A 22,585-nucleotide genomic window follows, 5' to 3' on the forward strand; every position below is an offset into this window, starting at 1 on the left:
GACTGAGCTTTAATTATTTTACTAAGAAGAAGTAGCACAATTTCACTGTCACTTCAGCCTCTGGAAGGTTTTTTTTTATTGTTTTTCTCCCCCCCCCCAATTGATCAATAAATCTGAGAAATAATATGGATAGTAAAAATGAGCAAAAACTCATCTTGGTGCGAAAATATAAGGTAGTTGGTTTTTTATAGAAATGATTACCCTTCTGGGAACTGCAGGGATGTTATGTCCCTCAGAAAACAAGCAGATGGGCACATCAGTGCTCAAAGTACAATCAAGATGAAAACATGAGGCTTTTCGCAACATAATAAAGAAATGTAACTGAGTTATACCAGAAGGTCTTGCAGTAAGTGAATAATGACAGACAGAAGGGGCAAAACATAAAAAACTGTGCTTTCATTTTGCGATTCATTACTCAGTAGTAATTGTTGCATCTGACTTACCTATCAATGTTTTATAGATATTTATTAGAGTCTCTTAGAGAAATTTCTGGCTTTATTATGGAGTACAAGGACACACAMACACAAAGCTCTTTTACTTTATGTCAGGGAGTTCATGCAACCTTTTCTTTGGGGTAAAATCCATGAACAGACCACAGCCCATGCTATTCAAGAGAATTTCCTTTTTATGTCCATTGAAGAGGATGAGTGAATGCGTATGTACTCTCCTAGAACATATCACAATCAATCTGCTTTGTGGCTGCTATGACTCATCGTTATTCACTTTCTTTATTGTTTGTTAAATGTGAAAAATGCTTAAAAAAGATGGTTATACTTTCTCTCATCCTGTGATGTTGCTGGTTTGTTAGCTGGGATCCAAATATTCAAAAACGTTTCCACAATTCTTCTATTTAACTCAATATTTATTTWTTTTTTTTTTTATCATTTTGGCTTGAGATTTTCTTAAGATCAAAGATCTCAAGTAGAAGTAACACTATCCTCGTACTTCAGTTGCCTTTAATTCTACTTTCGGACAATTTGGAAACAATCTGTATGGTAAAAAATAAATGAATTAAAGGCTGTAAATATACAACCAGAGCCAAAATAAAATGGATTACATCCAAGTATTTTTACACAATAGAATAATCCGGTCCAGTTCAATATGCAATTTAGAATCTGTGACAAAACTTGAACATTATTTTCACAGAGCTAGCTATATAACTCGAATCAAATTAAAATTTGTACTCACTCAAAAATGTTCATCCWGAATTCATCTATCTATATGATGTCAATTCACCGCAACTGCTATTTTAGGAAACAGGTCAGGTATAAAAGGAATCGCTCATTTATACCCGACTCATTTATGTCAAACTATAATTCACTTCGATACAGTTGAACTCGGATTCAAATCCAAATACATTCATTTCAAATCAGTATGTTTCTAAATATGTTCGTTTCAATCCTGAAACTTCCAGTATGTGAATCTGTGTTTTTCAATCCATTTCCAATATTCATTCACCTCAGACCTCGAAGGAAGCGTCCAGTGTTGAGCTGGCTCACTGGAGGGCGCTAACACAAAGCTGCAGGTAACAGGCAACAACTTGGGAAAGGAGGAGGCCATTCAATAGCCTGTTTTAGCCACTGTTAGCTAGCCCGGCGGCTAACGAGCAAGCTAAAATATCAATTGTGGCTTAATGACGCCTGTCCTGAATAGTGATGGCAAAAGAAAAGTGTTCACAAATCGAAGCAGGTGAGYGTTGGACGTCCCGTTAATTCACCACTAATGGTTTTGAATTTCCAGAGTTTGGAATTGTGTACATCAGCTGGTGAGCTTGGCAACCAAGCGAAGCCAGACGCTAGGTAGCGTTAGCACGGCTAGCAAGAGGCTAACAGCAAATTATTTTTTTCAGAACTGTATTACCTCATTGCCAGATTCCTACAGTCTGGGCCTTGTAAAAAGGCAGCACAGGTAAATTGTTACATTCATTTTATTTTAAAGTGGTRTTATTGGTTTAAACGAACCGCAGCGCTAGCCTGTCGGGCTAACTGTGTGTTTGTTGTTAGATTCTGATCGAGGAGCTGGAGGAGTATGAGGTAAGTTCAGCTGGACCTTTCTGTTCTTCTCCTGTGGGGTCTCCCTAATGTTGCCTATCTAAACCTGTCTGTGAGAAAGTCCGTGTATTTTTGGATCGCTGTTTAAAAAATGAGCGCGTCCTTTTGCCGTGTMGAAACTGTTAGCTCTGTGATATCTCTAACGGGTTGTTTTTAACTTTAGTTGGTTCCGCAACGATGGAGTTGGGACGGGAAGATATTCAAACGGAGCTTCCAAGACTGGGTGAGTTGCAATTTTATAGATATTTTTTAAATTAAAAGTGTATTGTTTTGTATTTTTTTAATCGGCTGTTTTCTGTTTAGCTTGTATCAATTCTTTAAATTAAATTCGCAACTCAGCATATGCGAAAAGGGGATTCGTTTATTAAAAGGAGAATATATTAAAGATTTATTTTAATATAGGCCTGTTGATAAATAACTAAATGCTGGTTTCGCTATTGTGTTGGCTTGTGGGCTGGCAATGTCGAAGCAGCAGATTGTGATTGGCTTAATTTGATACAGAGTCTTGTCGATCATCTTTAGAAGCCAATCAAATCGCTGTTGCGTCTGCGTCCTATCCGGAAGAGTCTAAACGAACCATTTGATTTGCTACGAGTTCCCAAGGCCCGCCTTCTGTATTTCCACCCTTTTGCCCTTTCGGTGGATTTTTGTTTTTATTTTAATCGTTTTTATGTATGTTCTTATAGATTTCTGTTGTGTTGAAAAGTAATTTTCTTTCTAAAAGCTTCTTTCACTTTTTGTACTCTCCATTTTTAACACATCGCTGACACCGCAATTGCAGCGTCTTTTCCCACAATAACAATTTTCACACGTGCGTAAGCGCTTAGATATGGTGCATTCACTGATCAGAAAAAAAGATGGGCTTCTTATTTTTCAACCAGCCGACCAGGGTCAATCAACCATAAAACTGCCCAATTCCGGTCACCTCTAGTTTTAGCTGTTAACAAGTAAAACTATTGTTTTCTGGTCATGTTTACAAATGGTTAATAAGAAGAAAGGAAATAATAATAAGCACTAGTGTAAAATTGAGAAAATTAGAAAAACAAGAGCATACTTACTCAGTCATTCACCAAGTTGATGCATTAGTTGACTTGTCACAGAGTGCAGCTGAGACAGGTGTTGCCCTGTTTCTCATCCAGGTGGCTTTGAACCAGCACATTCCTGCAGACTATCTGCTTCAGGTGTGTCGGCGGATAGGCCCTCTGATAGAGAAGGAGATCCCACCTAGTGTTCCTGGAGTCCAAACACTCCTGGGGCTGGGAAAGCAGTCGTTGCTTCGCACCACCAAAAGTAAGCCTGTGTTATTATTCTTCTATCATCCGTGTTTTTTTTTTGTTTGTTTTTTTTGTTCTTTTCCTCTGCTGTTATAATTGAAAGTTTCTATCATATGTGTATGATGAAGAGATTTCATTTCTAAATGTTTGTATTAATTGTTGGTTACATTTAGGTTGCACCCACAAAGTATGCTGTGGCTCAGCTGTTGCTGCACTGCACAGAGGGCGCCCACCTGAACCACCAGTTGTTATTGGGAATGCTCCTAATGTTGGTATGTTATTACAATAAAGGCTGGAGAGTGAGCCGAAGCAATAAGCAGTTTTTCTGTATTATGTAATTTATCAAAAATCATTGATATAATTATATATTGTTACTTATATTTACTTCTGTTTAGCTTCATTTTGAAACTGAGGGCCTGTATGTCTATGAGTAGCTCTATCGTGAAAACATTTGACAAACTTCTAGATTTGCAGACATAACTTCTAAAATCCTGAGCAGAGATACTTCAAAGAATCTCTGCTTTATGTTAAATGAAGAAATTTGTAGCCGCATACCTTCTGTCTGTTGGGACCTGTTTTAATGCAGCAAGTATTTAAATTAATACGTTTGACGACTGCCCTTTGTTGAACCGATTCAAAGACAAATTACAGTCTGCAAAACAAACACGCATGATGAACACACCTGTATGCCAAAGCATTCCTAAGTCAGATATGAGGTCATCCGTCTGACACTGTCTGAACTGGGTCATGCAACACAAAACTCACTTTGTGTTATTATAGTAGCATAACAGACCCAGTGGCTGTAAAATCCGAATCTCCATTTTTTAAGATTGTTGTGGTGAGAAAATGAAAATGCTAGTAAAGCTCAATGAACTAAACTGACRTTTGAAAATGCAGTGATACAGGAAGTGGCTGCAACATGCATGTCATCGTTGGTAATGTTTGTACGTTTATGACCTGCTTCTGCGTTTTGAGGTGTGTTTTTGCTAAGTAAGTAAAGTGAGGGTGTAATACGTTGTTTGTTATTGCCTTTGTTTTGGTTCTGATATGCAAATTGTTGGGAGTTGAAAATACCTGTGTCTTTTTATACTKCTGATGCCTTCTCATGACAAATCTCCTGTGTTTTTCGCAAAGTGCCCRTCATGGGTGCTCGCCAGGCCACGGGTACGGCTCGTTTCGGCCAGGTCCTGCCGTCTTCCTCCTACCAACACATGAAGATCCACAAGCGGATCCTCGGCCACCTTTCTTCAGTTTACTGCGTGGCCTTTGACCGCACCGGTCGGCGGATTTTTACGGTGAGCTCTTATTTTCACTCGCKTCGATATTTACGCCATGTTTCAACTACGTCAAGTTGGAAACGGTGTTTTTCGTCCTGGTTTAGGGTTCGGATGACTGCCTGGTAAAAATCTGGGCCACAGACGATGGTCGGCTCCTGTCCACGCTCCGCGGCCACTCGGCGGAGATCTGTGACATGGCTGTGAACTATGAAAATAGTCTCATTGCATCTGCAAGCTGTGACAAAGTCATCAGAGTGTGGTGCCTGCGTACCTGCGCGCCCGTCGCCGTTCTTCAGGCTCATGCCGCTTCCATCACATCCATACAGGTGATGCCACTGTTGCATTGATCTTTAGCGGGGAAACGGTTTCAGAACAAGTTGTAAGAAGCACACACTTTTTGAGTCTAAAACCATCTTGTATGCTTTTAGTTTTGTCCTGCTGCCAAAGGGACGAAGCGATACCTCGCATCAACGGGTGCAGATGGTATGGTGTGTTTCTGGAAGTGGCACTCTCACAGTATGAAGTTTGAGTGAGTATTTGTGGCTCTAATTCCAGTGGCCTGCACCCTTTAGGTTCCAAAGAGCCGTTTTTGAAATCAGTCCAGCTAAATAAGACTCACTTATGTGTCACAAATGTGTCGTGACTTTTTGACAGAGAGCTTTTAATTTCTAATGAACAACTACTAAAATAAAACTTTTATTTTTAAAGAACCAACATTTTTTWTWTYTCTCTCTTTTTTTTAAGGTTTTCAAATAAAGAAAAATGTAAYCATTTTTCTGATAATGAGAATGAATGCATTTTCTTCTGTAGGGTGTTGATATTATGTGGGGAAAAAATCTAATTTTTAAACTTAAACATAAATGGCTTARATATATGTTACTGATACTTTCAGTGTTGTATAAAGTAAATCCAATTAATCCATGAAAACGGTTAATTTGTTGTTATTACAGCTGTGTTTAAAAATATTATCAGAGCCAACAATGGCTCAGAYAATTAATGGCTCAATAAATAAAATTAATAATAACAAAGTAATGATAAAATAATAGAAATAAAAAAAATAAAAAATAAAAATAAATGATAAAATAGAATAATGGTTCAAGGAAATTTCAAAAAGCCACTTGCAGCAGGTTGCAGACCCCTGGTCTATTCCAGCATGTTAAACTCCGAGGCTTTATTTATTTAAGCTAAATGATCAACAATGTATTTGTCGTTTTTCCTCAGTGATCAGCCTGTGAAGTTTGTTGAGCGATCACGACCAGGAGTCCAGGTCTCCACTTCCTCTTTCAGTAGCGGTGAGTTTATCTAAAATGTTTCTTTACGTTTCATTGTTGAGGTGGGCTTTGTCTAATTGTTTGAAATAAACTGATTGAATCCAGACCAGCTGGTATGAAGATGCCTAAATATTTCTCTGTAGGCCCCCAGAGTCTCTAGTACTTTTGGATCCAGGTGGTACTGCATGAGGGGAGCATGATGGGAGTGGCTGCTTATCTATGACATGTGGCCTGCATGAACCTGCAATGTTTGGTTCACATAGATAATGTGAAAGCAGAGAAGATGACCTTACGGCAAACTGCAGTCCAATTAGCCTTATTTACTGTGACAATGTTGGTCCTATGGCTACTAAGTCCTGAAATAAACCATCTCTGTTCTCTAAAACAAGAAACAATAAAAAATAAAGGGAAAAAAATGTGCCATGTTCAGCTGTTTTACATAGATTGGTATATTAGCTGGGGAGGAGCACACAGCTCCAAATTGCACATAAAGATTGGGCTCTGTGAGAATAATTAAAGTTTCAAGGTTTTTTTTTTTAGGCAGAAATTTAAACATAAATAAAATGTTCACACTTTCAAGGGGCCGTGGCTTCATGTTTASCAATATGGAGACAGGTGGATGAAAAAGCACAGCGTATGGAGTCTGTAAAGTACTTTTATAAAAATCACAGCTTAAATAAACGGCTGATTTGTGATTCAATCTTTTTTTTTCTTTTATCAAACTTGTCACAAAATTGTTTAACGTCACATTATTTCACAACCATGTGTATAAACTACCAGCCTTATGTAATCAGAGACTGGGTAATCTTGCATTCTGCAATTCATATACTCTATAATTTAGGATTAATAATTTAATTTAAGGAAATTAGGTTAAGCTTTMAAAAAAACAATGAGGCATGTGTTTTAAATTGATGTATATGTCTTCTATTTAAATGTGTGTGTTTTTGTGTGTGTCTTTAACTTTACTGTGTTTTCTGTTATTAGGCGGCATGTTTATGGCTACTGGTGGCACAGATCACATGATCAGGGTCTACTACCTCGGTGCAGAAACTCCAATGAAGGCGTCTGAGCTGGATGCTCACACCGTAAGAAACAACCGCAGTTTTTCTCATCCGTTTTTGGTTGTTTTGTCTCATCAGTCTGATGTGACGCATTTTAATTCCTGCCCACTGCTTGTGTTTGTAGGATAAAGTTGTGGTTGTCCAGTTCAGCAATAACGGTGACAGGTAAGAAGTTAAGTTTCAGAGACGGGCTTTCGTTGCGTTTCTGCGGTTTCTGGGGTTCTGACGGTTTATCGTATGTGTTTCCAGCCTCAGGTTTGTGAGTGGCAGTCGTGACGGCACAGCGAAGATCTGGCATTTTCAGCAACAAGAGTGGAAAAGCATTACTTTAGACATGACTGCGAGGCTCCCTGGGTAAGAGATCAGTCTGAAGTATATTAAATGCAACAAACACTCTGAACAACGTTTTTGTTATTTTAATGTTTCATGTCTTTCCGTTACAGGACTGCTGCCGCTAATGGGGACGATAAAACCAAGCTGGTGGTGACCATGGTGGCCTGGGATCGCATCGACAGCACCGTCATCACAGCAGTTTCCAACTATATGCTCAAAGTGTGGCGCGCCACCTCTGGCCAGCTTCTGCATGTTTTGTCCGTAAGTAGCCAAAATATTTTTAATCCTGCGGATCCTTTGGGGTGTTGGGAAAACGTCACGACGTAGCCAGCAGTTTTCAGCAAGTTTTCATTATGCGTGTCTACTGCCTTCTTTAGGGACATGATGATGAAGTGTACGTACTGGAAGCCCACCCCTTCGACCCCCGCATTATGCTGTCTGCAGGCCATGACGGCAACATTTACATCTGGGACCTGAGCAAAGGAGTAAAGATAAGAAATTTCTTCAACATGGTAACTGACCAACTTGGAAAGCTGCTACCCCTAAGTACTCATGTGTTTGTTAGCATTTGSTTGACGTTTTGGCGTCTTCTTCCCAGATTGAGGGCCAGGGCCACGGAGCCATTTTTGACTGCAAGTTCTCAGCTGACGGACAACATTTTTCCTGCACAGACTCACATGGGCATTTACTCATTTTTGGCTTCGGCTGCAGCAGGCCGTACGAAAAGGTATCAGCCTGTCGACTCGTGATCTGTGTGACTTCCTCTTTCATGTAAACACGGGAAAACGGAAAAGCTTGGATGGCGGATTTTTTTCTGCTGATGCTCGTTTGAATGAAAATGTAGATCTCACACAATATGCACACRTGTCATACTTTCGTACACAGAATATTATTCTGACGAGTGTTGAACAGTTAGTGTACTTTTTAATTTAAAAAAAAAACAAAACTGAGAGGGATATGGCCGAACAAATCCATGATGGTGGCGTGGTAAAGTAAGCCCATCACTGTAAGCAGTTAATCGCGTGGTAAATTAAAATTTCATTCTTATGACGGAAAGCCATGTTTGTKTATAGAGACATGATGATCTGTTTTATATGTGGTTTCGGTTGTGTGTGCTTTTTATTTGTTTTTGGTTGTTTTATGTTGGATATTTAAAATGTCTTCCAGTTCTAGTGTTCTGTACAAAATTAGAGTTTATCAGTCTTTGATAGGGTGAACTTGTGTAATTATACCACTACTGATGCTTTACTTGAAAATGGTCTCAAAACGACAATAACAGTAGATGTCAAACAGCTGCAGCTTTTTAAAGAAATGTTATTTTGATGTAAATAACGGATTTGGTATTTTTATTTAAAGTCCACGCTTAATATAAATCCAAAGTGGAAAATGTTTTTTTAAGGTTACCRTTTTTTATTAGTTGTTCTATCAGAGGTCATATCATTGTCAGGACATTCAAAATAATTATGGCTCGTGTTTTCTCTTGATCCCTTGAAGATTTTAGACCAGATGTTCTTCCACACGGACTACCGGCCTCTCATTCGGGATTCCAATAACTACGTCCTGGACGAGCAGACGCAGCAGGCCCCCCACCTCATGCCGCCCCCCTTCCTCGTAGACGTCGATGGAAATCCTCATCCTCCTAAATACCAGCGGCTTGTCCCAGGAAGGGAGAACTGCAAAGAGGAGCAGCTGATACCTCAGCTCGGATACATGGCTAACGGTGAAAAAAATAAATAAATAAAAATCACTGAAAACTTTCCTGACGCATCAACAGTGGGTCAATTTAGGAGATCTGACCGACAGAGTTTAACCAGCGTTCTGCTCCATTAGGTGACGGAGAGTTGGTCGAGCAGGTGCTCGGACAGCAGACCGCAGAAAACGGCGAAAGCCTTTTGGACAACCTCATCAGACAGCTGCAGAGCGAGCAGGACGAACGGCAGAACACAGAACAACAGGCCGACGGAGAAATGGGTTGGTTCTTCCTCTTTTTACGCACTCGCTAGCAGTTTGTCAGATACTTTCACTCTTAGCCTGTGAAAAAAAAAGTGACTCGAACTCTAAACGAATGAATGCTTTGGCAGCCGTCGAGGCGGAGGTGATGGCCTCTTCTCCTGGGGCGGAGCCTCGCCGAAGCGGCCAGGTGGGCGGAGTGTGGCAGATGCAGCACAACTCCCTCCGCAGTCAGGTTGCCACGGAGAGGGACCTKCTGGCGTGGAGCCGCAGAGTGGTGGTCAACGAGGTGCCTCATGGGACATTCAGGTGAGCCGGGTGTATTTCAGGGGAGTAACATGGGATGGACGATCGCTAGGCAGCATTTAATCGTGAAACCAAAGAAAAATATCTAATTCAAAAGATTACGAGCAAATTTGACCTATTCCACAAATCTAGCCTTTAAAAATAATAGCAAGAAGGAAGTCGCTGTTAAATGAAGCTATTTTTCTGGCGATATGTAATGTGTGAATCAAAACATGGAGGTGGCAGCGTCATGCTGTGGGAAGCTAATTACACTGGCGTACTTGAGACATCTTCCAGATCTAAAACGGTGCTGAATAGGCAGCCTGGGATGGTGGTCAGATTTTTGTTGAAAATAAATGTGTAAATTATTATATATAAAACATTAAAAAAAAAAAAAGATCTAGCACAACTGCCTTTCTTAGACATTTCCACASTTTTAACATTTCTTAGGTTGTTTTTCTAATTTGAGAAGTAAGATTTGCWTCTGAAAATACGCAGGTCAATGTTTGTGATTCTAGTTACTCCAAAATTAAGATAATTGCAAAGATGAATGGTTGATAAAATGGGAATCTATTTTTTATCTTTTTTTTAGATATATATTTTTAAGAMGTTATTTATCTGTAAAAAATAAAAAATAAATAAAAAATGTTGCCCCAAAAAATGGGAACGTGTCCATCTACATCAATCACTTGCAGGCCAGGTGTGCTCCACTTTAGGGGCAGCTCAAAGTCCTCCAGAGGTCCTCAAATGGCCCCCGGGCCTCACCTTTTACACCATGGATGCTTTAACTTCTACCTCATAGTCCTGCATTATTCTATGTTGCTCTATCAGTTAAAATCCAAATTGAAGTTGTAGTTGTAATTTGGCAGAAGTTAAAAGGTTATGAATATTTTTTGCAGGTTACTGTGTTTTAAATAAATGTTTTAATTCTGCGGACAATGTGCATATATATATTTTTTTATTTTCCTTAGAGTTCTGGAGGAATGCAGACAAGCCAAGAGTGACATGGAGTGTTCTCTRTACAACGCAGAGAGGAGAAAGAAACCAGTAACCTGCATCCTCAAGGTACGCTGTACCTCCAGTCCACTTTGTTCCAGACTCGGAACGGACATCCATTCAAAGCTTTTCATAAAAAATTTTTTTTAAATGTTGTTAATATTTTAAACTCTCTAGAGCAATACTCTCAGTTCCCGCCTGCGTTCCCTGCGCCCGGCCAAGAAAAAGCAGCAGCGCCACTCCTACCAAACCCGGTCCGCTCAGGTTCGCCGGCCCGGAACCAGAAGTCGAAATCCCAGCAACAGGCGGAACTCGGAAAGCCAGATGGACTCGGACAGCGGAGACGTACGCTGCGCCCTTCTGTTCAGCACGTCTGAACTGGACGTAAAGAATTTGTATTTGCAGCAACGTTGGAAAATTAAAGCGGAATATATTTYGCGTTTTCAGGAAGCGGAGCAGGCAGGGCGTTCTGACGGCTCCTCTGAGGATGAAGCCCGGTGGCAGAGCGAAAGCAGCTCCAGGTAAACATGCTTGACCGAGCGACGTTTTCCCATCTTTCCCATCATCCGACTAACGTCTCCCGCCTGGGGTTTACAGCGACTCTTCCAGTGAATATTCCGATTGGACGGCTGACGCCGGGATCAACCTTCAGCCGCCAAAGAGGCCGACCAGGAGGCCCGTCCGGCCCGCGGGCTACAGCAGCTCCGAGGAGGAGGAGGGCGGCGACGAGACCAAGGAGGCGAAGAAGAGAGAGAATGAGAAGAAGAAAAAACCCAAAGAAACCAAACAGGTGAGCACTAACGAGACGTGCTGCTATGGCATTTACTGTGAAATTCTCTTCTATAAAAAAAAAACGTGTTTCTGTGTTTTACTCAGAAACCCACTTCTTCTCTGGCCGGGCTTAATGCAGAGGAGTGGCTGCCGCCGTCATGGATAATGGACACCATCCCTCGCCGCTCTCCTTTTGTCCCACAAATGGGAGATGAAGTGAGAGCCTTTTCCCTGATGTTGAACAAAGCCACACATTGCACTGCTCACAAAGGCTCTCCTTTCTTTCCCTCCCCGTCCAGCTCATCTACTTCAAGCAGGGCCATCAGGCGTACGTGCGGGCCGTCCGCAGAGCCAAGGCCTACAGCGTCAACATCCAGAAGCAGCCGTGGAACCGGCTCAACCTCAGGGTGAGGATTCTTGGGAGACAGCAGATATTTTTTTAATTGAATTTCTGAGCCTGATACTTCAGCGTCCTTTTGAGCTGTTGTCAATTTAAAAAGAAAAAAAAAAGTTTTCTCTTTTACTTCCTCAGGACCAGGAATCTGTGAAAGTGGTTGGAATCAAGTACGAAGTGGGACCGCCCACCCTCTGCTGCCTAAAGCTGGCGTTTTTGGATCCAGTGTCAGGGAAGATGACCAACGAGTCGTTCTCCTTAAAGTGAGCAACAAAAGGCGCTACACGCAGCTCCTCGCAAAAAAATATTCACACACCTCAAATTTTACCCACGATAGCCACAAACTTCAATTTATTTTGTTGGATTTTTATGCGTCATAAAGTAGGGCAGTGATTGGAAAATGGATAAAAATCTGATAAATAGAGTGCAAATAGCTTCCTTGACAGGAAGTTGGGTTTTTTGGGCCATACGCTGTCTGCTTTAGGAGACACAGCAAACATTTGATACATTCATGAAGGATAAAAAATAAAAAAAGCAAGCCACACTTATCAGATTATTATTTGTAAATATTTTGAAATCTTTTAACATTTTCTGTCACTTAAAATCTCATTAAAAACACACTAAGGTTTCTGTTTTCAACATGACATCAAGTGTGAAAAAGTTCAAGAGGTATAAACGCCTAACACGGTGTCACATCAGCAGCTGATTAAAAGCCACAATAAATGTCAGGGTCTGCTTTTCACCACCTTCCCCCTCCATGTTTCCAAGGTATCACGATATGCCAGACGTCATCGATTTTCTGGTGCTGCAGCAGTTCTACAACGAGGCTAAAGAGCRCAACTGGCAGCCAGGTTTGTTCGTCCCCATCTGATGTTTTTTTTTTTTCGTCGAATAGGTTTACAATTAACTCGGTGTGGATTCCAGTATTTAACAAAGACTCGATCCCCTCTGCAGGGATGAGGTTTCGTAGCATCATTGACGACGCCTGGTGGTTCGGATCTGTGGAGGACCAGGAGCCGCTGCAGCTGGAGTATCCCGACAGCCTGTTTCAGTGCTACGCAGTGAAGTAGGTCTAATGTGCACAGCTGCTGGAAGAGCGCTCCGCTCCACAGCCGTGTTTGTCTTTGCTTGGGTAATTTCAAACGTTAACGCMGAGCTGTGTTTTATCGCGCTGACTCAGGTGGGATAATGGTGAGCGGGAAAAAATGAGTCCCTGGGACATGGAGCCAATTCCAGAAGAAGGTTGGTGATTATTTATCTGTTTACTGTGGAAATCAGATGTTTTATMGGCATTTAAAAAAAACAAAACAAAAAAAAAAGTTTATTTTCTCACTTTCTGACTGAATCGGGCTAGACTTTTTWAAAAATTATTTTAGGTCAGGTAGGACGTTTGCTAAATGCCAAAATTAAGTGAAAAATATATACATATTTTTGTAACTTTCTCTAAACACAGAAATTTACATTAAGATTAATATTATTATGTATTTGCTAGGAACATAGTGCTATTTTATTGCACAACCACGTAACAGTTGTTAAAAAATGTTACAAGTTTCAATTATGACTTGAAAGAAAATTTACGTCACAATTTAATCCCTTGACATTGGGGCTCTGTCTCTTTAAGATGCTCCAACCCTCCAGGTATTGTTTTCGATGAGAGAATAACATAAGATATGTTTTTTACATAATAATCCCATAAGCCTTTTTTTTTTTTTTTCTTAAAATCCCAGATGATGTCATCATGGCTTTGTAATCTTGTAATAGGTGAATGAAGAACATTTGAGTTATCATCTAAAAAAGTGAAATTAGAATATTTTGAAGGTGACGCATTCATTTGTTCTATCAAATAGTCCGAAATGGGCTGAAAGGCCCTCAGAGGGGAACAAGCCGCTATTCTAAAAGTAACATAAAAAGTTAGATTGCAGTTTTGTGTATATAGATGGTATCTTGTAGGGAAGAATATCATGTGGAACTATTGAAACAACATCTCCAGGATCATAATTAGTTAGAGTGGAATGAATATTTATACGTCTGATATTCTGTTTAGGCTTTTTAAATGATTTTTTTTTTTTTTTATGTGTGTGATTTCCGTCAGCTGCTTTGCCAGAAGAAGTGGGGGACGGCGTAGAGGTTTTGGAAGAGGAGCTCCAAGCTCTGCTCTACCGACCCCAGGAAGGAGAGTGGGGGGCTCACACTCGAGACGAAGACTGCGAGCGGGTCATCGACGGCATCGATCAGCTTCTCAGGCTTGGTGAGCCTTCAAGCACTTCTGACGACGTTACAGAAAACGGCCTCTGCTTGTTTTTGTTTTTTTCCTTCCGTAGCTTTAACTGATCTTGCCTGCACCGGTTTGCTCGCAGATGTAGCGAAGGCTTTTGCCTTGCCTGTGAACCTCCAGGAGTACCCCCTTTACTGCACCGCCGTGGCTTACCCCACTGACCTCAGCACCATCCGGAGACGGCTGGAGAATCGCTTCTACAGGTGAAGAAGAAGAAAGAAACAAAAACAGAAGTTCAGGTTTTACTGTGAACACAAAGTCCCTCTGAGTTCTCGACTGACGTCTTTTCCTGCCACAGACGGATCTCTGCGTTGATGTGGGAAGTGCGATATATTGAGCACAACGCTCGCACTTTCAATGAACCCCAAAGCCCGATTGTAGCAGCTGCCAAGGTGGTTACTGATGTTCTTCTCCATTACATTGGGTAAGATGGCACTAAAAAAAAAAAAAAAAAAAAACGTCTTATGTTGTTGTAGGTTCTTAAAAAGTTTTCAGCTTTGAGCCTTGAAAGTAATAAAAATGTCTAGAATTTCCATACTAGGTCTTAAACGACGCTTCGTTTGGTCTTGCGCTGACTTTTAGTTTTTCCGTTGCCTGTTTTTACTTTTTAATGCTGCATTCGGTTGTTCCACGGCTACGGTAACGTGTTATTTTCCACTGGGATCAAACTTTTCTTTTCTCATCAGAGACCAGAGCTGCGCCGACATCTTGGATCTGTATCACAAGATGAGGTCCGAGGTCAGCAGTGGAGGAGAAGCTGAGGTAGCATGTCTCCTTCGTTGAACAGGTGCTGCTTTTCTCTTAGGTTTTGTCTTTTCGCCCTGACTTTGTTCTTGTTTCGCAGATCGACATCGATGTGGACTCTGACACTCCAGGGACATCAGCAGGACACCGGGTAAACGCTAGAGTAGCTCTCCCAATAAGATGTTGGACCTTTTGATATTAAGAGTTTCAGTGAAGTTAATTTGGCGTCTTGTAGGGGAGTCAGCCAAACTCTAAGAAGCGCGGCGTGGATTTCGACGTGAAAGCCTGGCGAGGTCATTGCCGAGAGCTGCTGCGCCGGATGTTGGCCTCCCCCGACTCCGGGCCGTTCAGGCGGCCTGTTGATCTCTTTGAATATCCGGTAAAACTCCCAACGACCATTTGAAATTCAGCTGGAATTTTTTATTTTTATGAGAATGCAACTTAGAGCAAATCGTAACTGCAGAATTACATGTACTCAGGACTACCGAGACATCATTGACATGCCCATGGATCTGGGCACAGTGTCGGAGACGCTGGTGGCTGGAAACTACGAAAATCCCATGGAGTTTGCCAAAGATGTGCGCCTGATTTTCAGCAACTCTAAAGCTTACACACCTAACAAGAAATCACAGGTAAAGCAGGTCAAACGTAGGGGAAATCGGAGCCTTTTAAAAATAAACACAGAGGTATCTAAAGTCTAACATAGTACTGACTACGTATGATGATCTTTTCCGTCTAGATCTACGCGATGACTCTCAACTTGTCTGCCTTTTTCGAAAAACACATCATCTCSATCATCTCTGACCACAAGTCTGCCATTCAGAACGAACGGCGCACTCGTCAGAGACTCAGCTATAGAAGCAGGTTGCACAACGGAGGAAACTCCCCACGAAACAGTCCATCCCCGAGGTACAGAGCCACTTTTATTATAAAACTACATTCCAAACAAATTGTCTTTTTTATTTTGATTTGTTGACTGGAACAAACTGGAATATTTGTACTCTATAAGCAAAGGAAAGTAAGGAGATCCCAACTAATTCCTCCCAAAAAAAAAGAATTTAGGTTTCTCAAATATTCGGGCACCCTTGTCTTTTATGTGGCTATTAATGATTTCGAAATGTTTTTATTTTTTTTTCTTACTTTCAGCCCTAAAGGCAAGCACAAATCAGGGAAAGTGTCGAAGCTCAAAAGATCCTCATCCTCTACGAAGAGGAGTTCTCAACRAACACATCAAGGTATGATGGTGCTGCTGTGCTTTGCTGGGTTTTCTTCCTCCTTTATCCTGTGTTTATATGTGCAGCTTGTATTTAGTAAACTAATGATTAAAACTGAATAATGTTTAGACTTCCACAATTAAGGTGATCATGGTAACTYGGATTCAAAGCRATTTTTTTTTCTTCTCCAGCAGCTGGAGCGKAGAGGAAAACAAAAATGTTAAACTCAACAAAATRCAGAGTAAAGAGCATGTGGTAGAGCTCCTTGCAGGAGTATTTAAAAATGAGGATTTCACAGAGCAGCTGCAATGGGATTAAAACACATACATACTTAATTTTATTTAGAGACATCGAGAGCAGCTTAAATACAAATGTTTTTTGTTTTTTTTCTAAATACATTGTGTTACTTTTAGAGATGCAAACAATTAAGCAACTTACGATGAATTGTCGATTGCTGGTTTATTAAATTAAAATGAGTTCCAATTGATTAACTAAAAACGTCCGCTTTAGACCTTCTTTTAGCGCTGTAGTTTGGCCGCCATCCAGCAGAGGGCGCCGCTGGTCATCCTTAAGCGGAGCCGCTTCACAGCAGAACSGGGAAGAGAAACGGTCCGAACAGACTCTGGTGTGCGATGCAAGATTCAGTTTATGCGCTTGTGTTTTGAGATATTAACACTCGACAAGCTTATTAAATTATCACCATAATGGCTCTTATTAAGGCGAACAGCGTCAACTTGGTAAAAAAAAAAAAATGTTAATGTGTTACGGAGATGAAGGAAATCATGACACAAGCGGAGAGGAGAGTAAAACGCAGAAAAATTGTAACATGATATAAATAGACATGACGCCATAAAGCACGGTTGACCACAGACAGACCGCCTCGCACCTCCTCAGACCTGAGYCAACACAAACTCTATATATAAATATCTTAATTTTCTATTCAGCAACCTAAGAGGTTATTTTTTTTGTCATATTTTACATCCAAGTTTAATAATGTGAGAAAACATCACAATTTTCTGTTTAGTCAGTATGTAATACAGCCGACATAAAATTATTTTAAAGTTTAAATTGTTTTTGTTTTGTTAATTCAGCATATTATGAAAAATTTAGCACTTTATATTATACAGCACTGCAAGAGTTCTGTTGATACAAGAGAAAACTTTTTTTTTAAAGAAAATGAATGCTTATCAATTAATCATTAGGCGATCAGTGAGGTCAATCAACTTTAGATTAACTCATTCATAAATCTATGAATTGTATCTGTCACTTTAAACTTCAGAATACATTAGTTTCTGGTTGTAATGGGAGAATACTATTGTAAGACATTTTATTCAGTTAAGTGCTTCCGTGTGCATTTACTGATAATTGGTCATTGTTATTGTTCAGTTCAGCACAGCAGCAGTGTAGCAGAGGAAGAGGAGTCCTCGTCGTCTTCTCCAAGTTCAGAAGAAAGCTTGGAGAGAGTAAATCAGGGGCCTCAACGACTGACCCGCAGCCAAGCAACTCCCGTGAAGAAATCAGGTACGATGAGCATTTGGTTTGAGAGCTGCTGTTCTTTTCAGCTTCATGTCAAATAAACGTTGCGGTGCAGGATTGACCTGTCGCCCCGTGGCTGTTGCTTTAGGGTACCGCCGCAAGCTGCATCTGAGCAACGGCTCCAGACAGCAGCCGCAGCGCGGTCAGGAACCGCTGGAGTCTGACGACGACGACGAGGAGCAGGGCTCTGGCTCCAACAGCTCCTCCTCAGAGTCGTCCTCCACTTCCTCGTCCTCCTCATCCTCCTCTTCGTCCGACAGCGAGAGCAGCTCAGACTCTGAGGTGGAGAAGTACGCGGAGGGCGGGGGCGATCACGACTACAGCAAAGCCCCGTGTCTGTCGGTGCGCCTCTCAGCGCAGGGAAAGCTGGCGGCCTCAGGGAAACGGAAACTGATGGGAGGGCAGGACGTGGCGCAGAGGACTAAACGAGCACGGGTGCAGCTTCCTGCGAAGGAGGAGGAGGAAGATGAAGACGACGACGAGGAGGAGGAGGAAGAAGAAAAAGAAGAAGAGGAGGAGGAAGAAGAGGAGGAAGGGGAAGAGGAGAATCAGCCACACCAACAGGAGAATGTAAGACATGTTGATGAAGAAGAAGAGGATGAAGAGGAGCCTGAGGAGGAGGAGGAGGAGGAGGAGGAGGAAGAAGAGGAAGGTGAAGTCTCTGAGGTACAGACAGTAGCATCATCAACAGCAGCAGCAGCTAGGGGTTCTAGAGGCGGCCTGGGTAAACCCGGGCGTGTCAGCACACGGAACCAGGGCCGCAGGACGGTCGTCTACAGGGACGAGTCGGACGACGACGGCCAGGGGTCAAAGGACGACCCTCTCAACCTGGGCATGTCCCGCTCGGGACGGGTGCGGCGCATGACCGAGAAGGCTCGGGTCAGCCACCTCATGGGCTGGGGTCACTGACCGCCTCGCACCTCCTCAGACCTCAGTCAACATAAACTCTTCAACGCCAGGAAAACATCAGGGATTTTTTTTTCTTTATTTTTGTACAGGTGTGTGTATATAATATATAAATATCTATGGTTCTGTTTATCTGGACTCRCTGGTGCTCATTAACTGTTGCCACGGATTTTTGCTCCCTGGATAACAGAGCTAGTGTTCAACACAGACCCTCCCACAGCTGGACTAACTCACCTTCAGCCTTACTGCTCCTCCTCCTCCTCTTCGTCACGTTCGGAGCTAAAACACTAGGCGATCTCTTCGTCGCCCCTCACACCTCTTCACCTACTGTTCACCAAAGAACGACGTGAAGATGCCAAATACACGGTGCTCGTACTGTTTGACTTGTCGTGTTTTGCCGAGAGCGATCCGGCAGCAGTCACTCGTTCACGCGCCACCGACACGARGCGCCAACGCGGCCCAGGGTTCCTACACAGCCTGGAAAAGTCTGGAGTCTTTTTGAAGTATTCTCCAGGTATTGGAATGGGGTGAAAAACGAAAACGGAAGGAAGGAATCTTTATTAAAAGTTGCTTTAAAGTTGTTTCCCTTTCCGTTGTTTACTTCATTTCTTGTCTTTCCTTCCTTAATTTTCCTACCTTCTTACCTTGTTCCCTTCCTTCCCTGTTTGTATCCTTACTTCTTTTCCCCCTTGTATCCTTCCCATGTTTCTTCTTTGTGTCCTTCCTCCCTTATGTCTTTCCTCTTCTTATTTCTCCCACCCTTCTTTTTCCTGTCCGACCTTCTTTCCATCGAGTCAATGTTTTTTAAAGGTTTTTAGTTGTTTTTTTTATCCTACCCTGTGTGAAAAGGTCAATACCTGAAATTCAAGTTATTCTTTTTAAGTTATTCTTTTTCTTTTCGTCTTAAAACAAGAATTGAAATCTGAATTTGGAAATTGTGAAGTTTTTAGACGGGAAATGTGTAGGAACCCTTATAATGTGTCTCGTTATCTGATCTCTTTTTTTTTTTTCTTTTGTGTACATGGTTTGCAGCTTTCAGGGGTCGAGCAATACCTGGGAAATAATCAGCAGGAAATTTCACCTTTGCATCCATGATCTGTTGAATGTTTTTAATTTCCCCTGCTTCTTTTTTTTTTTTTTTTTTTTTTTTTTTGATCACCACGTTTTTATGGTCTGCTATTGCGTGAAATATGTTAAGTTTTTCTTTTAGGAAAATACTTTTTGTTTTTATTACCATTATTTCCTGATTTGTGTGAAAATACCCACTCCATCCTTTATTGGTGTGCGCTGATGGATTTAACCTGCATCTAGTCGTCGCTCCTTCTGCCAAAGCAGATGGGTCCTTCGCAACTCTTCCACGTAAATATTTATTCTTTTTTTTGCTATTTTACTACTCTTGTTTAATTTTGTTTGCTATGTTAATAGTGATAAGGAACAGATATTTGCACATTTACCTACTCCTCGTGGCAGCTGAGTAATAAGAGAGAAATTCGACGTAAAACCTCATATTTGTGTTAAACTTTAAACTGTGCCAGCAAATTTTTATTTTTGATTTTAAGTGAACAATTTAATAAGACTTTACTATAAATGTTTTGCAACCGGAGGATGATTGATTTTTTTTTTTTTTCTGATCTAATTTGGATTTTTTTTTTTTTTATTATTATTATTTTTCAGAATTCCAATCGGTGTGGCTTAGATTTTGTTTGGGATCTAAAAATCACCTCGATTATTCCTCTTTATTTCTATTTTTGTCCAATTCTTTTTTGCTTCAATGTTTACATGAAACTGTGCGCTGTCGTGCTAGCAGCCTTTAAAAGCAGAGTCCAGCCAGGAGAGGGATCTGGAAAAAGATGACTCACGCTCTCTCTTCAGCACCGGGTGCATAAATCCAAACACACTTCCTCGGCCCTCGACGACGTGTGGCTGCGAGCGAGAGCGGGGCGCTTTGTTCTCGTCGGGTTCCTTCGAAATCAAACGCAAATTCACATCGACRCGTCGGGCGTCTCCAGCAGCAGCATTAACTCGTGTTTTTGAGATTATTTTCGGTGGACTGCGAGAAGATTCTGATTTTTTGAATCGCTTCTTTTTAATAGACGGAGCTTAGCGTTGCCTCCGAGCATCAGATTAGATGACGGCGAATACAACGTTCTGCTGTAGGTGGAAACAAAAAGGCTTACATGACAATGTTTTATGACTGTTTTGATTGTATGTGGGTTTTTTTTTTTTTTTTTGCTGTTTTTTTTAATAAAACTGTTGAATTTCCTAAAGAAGATCTCGATCATTGCTTGACATTCCAGGATTTTTCGAGCTGAAATGTGTGTGTAAACCCAGCTGAAGCTCGAAGGAGCTGTTCAGCACCGCTGAGGTTGACTCCTCTGTTGCTTCTACAATTGAAAATCCACCAGAGTGCTGGAAGAAAAGTAACAAGAAAAAACAAAACAAAACACTGGGTCTGTCAATTTTACCATGACGCGAACGGATAAACTTGAATGTACTCTTTGTAGCAGCGTTAATGCTCTGAAAGCAGAGGGTGASTCAGCCGAGGAATAAACAAGGTTATGTTGTGACGCACTTTGAGCCGCCACACCTACCAGTAGCAGAGCTGGGAGATGATTGGAATTAGCGTGGATTCATACATGAAGAAAGGTCAGAGAGGATCTGTCTGGAGGAACACGTCACTAGAAAGGCTGACCTTTCATTTCAAAACGAGGAGGTTTTAATGTTTSTTACAAAGGCAGCAGGTGTTGAACATCTGGCAAATTATTCATTATTTTTTTATGAATTCAGTTGCAGAAAATGGTGATTTTTCTGACTTAACATTGTGACCAGCGCACACTGACTCATTGCTGGTCTGAACGTCTTATTAAAATAGGGCTTTCAGTGATGAATTTGAACATTTCATTTTCCATACATTCATGTACAACAAACAACACTGCTCGGGTGAGTAAGTTTTGATTTATTGCAGATTTTCTCTGATCGACACGAGGCTAAAATGATAAAGGCTCAATAGTCATTTTCTCCTCTCAACCGCGCACTTTTTGATCGATATGGCAGAGTGAAATTTGTCTAGTATTCATTCCACAGGCAGTTTCAGTGTCTGTTTGGGATCGTTGTTCTGCTGCTGCTATGTTCAAGTTCATTTCACACAAATCTCAGACTAAAAAGAAATGAACTGAAAAGAGTCAGGAACCACCAAGGTTCAGACGAGTCACAAATGGAAAGATGCCCCCCCCCCCCAAAAAAAAATAAAGAATAAATAAAAATGATGCTAGATAGAAAAGTGCAGCTGCTTGCATAGCCAAACCAAAGGTTGTCAGAGAGATCTCTGAGGTATTTTGGAGGAGTTCATGGGAGAATTGTAAACCCAAAAATCACTGCAGCAAGTGTGATAGGTGGTGGAAGCATGATGCTGAGGGCTCTGCTTCACCACAAATTGTATTTGGGTGATGGTGGGTGTAATACTGAAGATGGAAATTCACAGTTTAACCGATTGAGAGTGGTCACACATCTAGCCACAAATATATATCAAACGTCACTGACTCGATAAAATCGAACTTGTGCATCCAATTCAAAATTTTTTTAATAGTTTTTTTTCATTACTTCTCCATTTTTTAAAAAAAAAAAAGATCCAAATTCATCAGTAAAATATCAACAGTGGAATAAATACAAATGCATGCAGTGTCACCTTCTACAATAAAAACCCAATAAATACACATTTTATGCATTAATTATTTATTAATTTGCCTTCTCTAGGAGCGCCCCCAGTCTCTCCGTCTGTGACATTTCCTGCATTTCATCTGAACATGCTGCAAAGTGCCTGAGCTTCCCCCAGAGCAGGGCTGTTGCAAATTAAGCTGATTACCCAAACGACGAACCTCCAAGCTTGAGGAAATAAAAACAGCTGGCCAAGCAACGTTCCACCGAGAGAAGAAGAAGAAGAAGACACCAGACACGGAGCGGTTGTGTTACATTTATTAACGCGATGACAACATTTTGAGCGTCTAGATTTCATAACAGGAACATCTGAGTGTTTTTACAGCAAGAACTGTTTCCCAACGACACRTAACGAACCCCAAAGATAAATACGACCACACCGAAGCGACGAGGGGGACAACTTACACACGTTATTATCATTATCGATAGTGAGCTGGAGGATCACGAGCATGTCAAACACAGTCAATACTCAACAATACCTAAGTGCATTTACATTGTGCTTCAGTGTCAGTGTGGGTACCTGCCTGCCTGCC

The 22,585-nt window shown here is 41.2% G+C and overlaps 1 protein-coding gene across 1 annotated transcript; it reads left to right on the forward strand.

Moving 5' to 3' along the window:
* Positions 1-1,383: 1,383 nt before the first annotated feature.
* On the forward strand, positions 1,384-18,920 carry brwd3 (bromodomain and WD repeat domain containing 3). The gene is made up of 40 exons (XM_008427539.2): positions 1,384-1,689; positions 1,850-1,908; positions 2,004-2,033; positions 2,215-2,274; positions 3,191-3,341; positions 3,499-3,597; positions 4,460-4,620; positions 4,707-4,928; positions 5,031-5,131; positions 5,824-5,894; positions 6,858-6,958; positions 7,059-7,099; positions 7,184-7,288; positions 7,378-7,528; positions 7,645-7,779; positions 7,866-7,994; positions 8,762-8,987; positions 9,098-9,238; positions 9,349-9,526; positions 10,474-10,567; positions 10,676-10,843; positions 10,946-11,019; positions 11,096-11,288; positions 11,375-11,485; positions 11,569-11,676; positions 11,802-11,926; positions 12,432-12,514; positions 12,618-12,729; positions 12,844-12,905; positions 13,756-13,911; positions 14,021-14,141; positions 14,237-14,362; positions 14,625-14,700; positions 14,783-14,833; positions 14,918-15,061; positions 15,162-15,314; positions 15,422-15,591; positions 15,829-15,917; positions 17,283-17,417; positions 17,521-18,920. Exons 1-40 carry the CDS (start codon positions 1,656-1,658, stop codon positions 18,339-18,341), a joined length of 5,367 nt encoding a protein of 1,788 aa, XP_008425761.1. The 5' UTR covers positions 1,384-1,655; the 3' UTR covers positions 18,342-18,920.
* Positions 18,921-22,585: the final 3,665 nt, after the last annotated feature.

Source organism: Poecilia reticulata, linkage group LG14 (genome assembly GCF_000633615.1).
Source record: "Poecilia reticulata strain Guanapo linkage group LG14, Guppy_female_1.0+MT, whole genome shotgun sequence".
Lineage (NCBI taxonomy): Eukaryota > Metazoa > Chordata > Actinopteri > Cyprinodontiformes > Poeciliidae > Poecilia > Poecilia reticulata.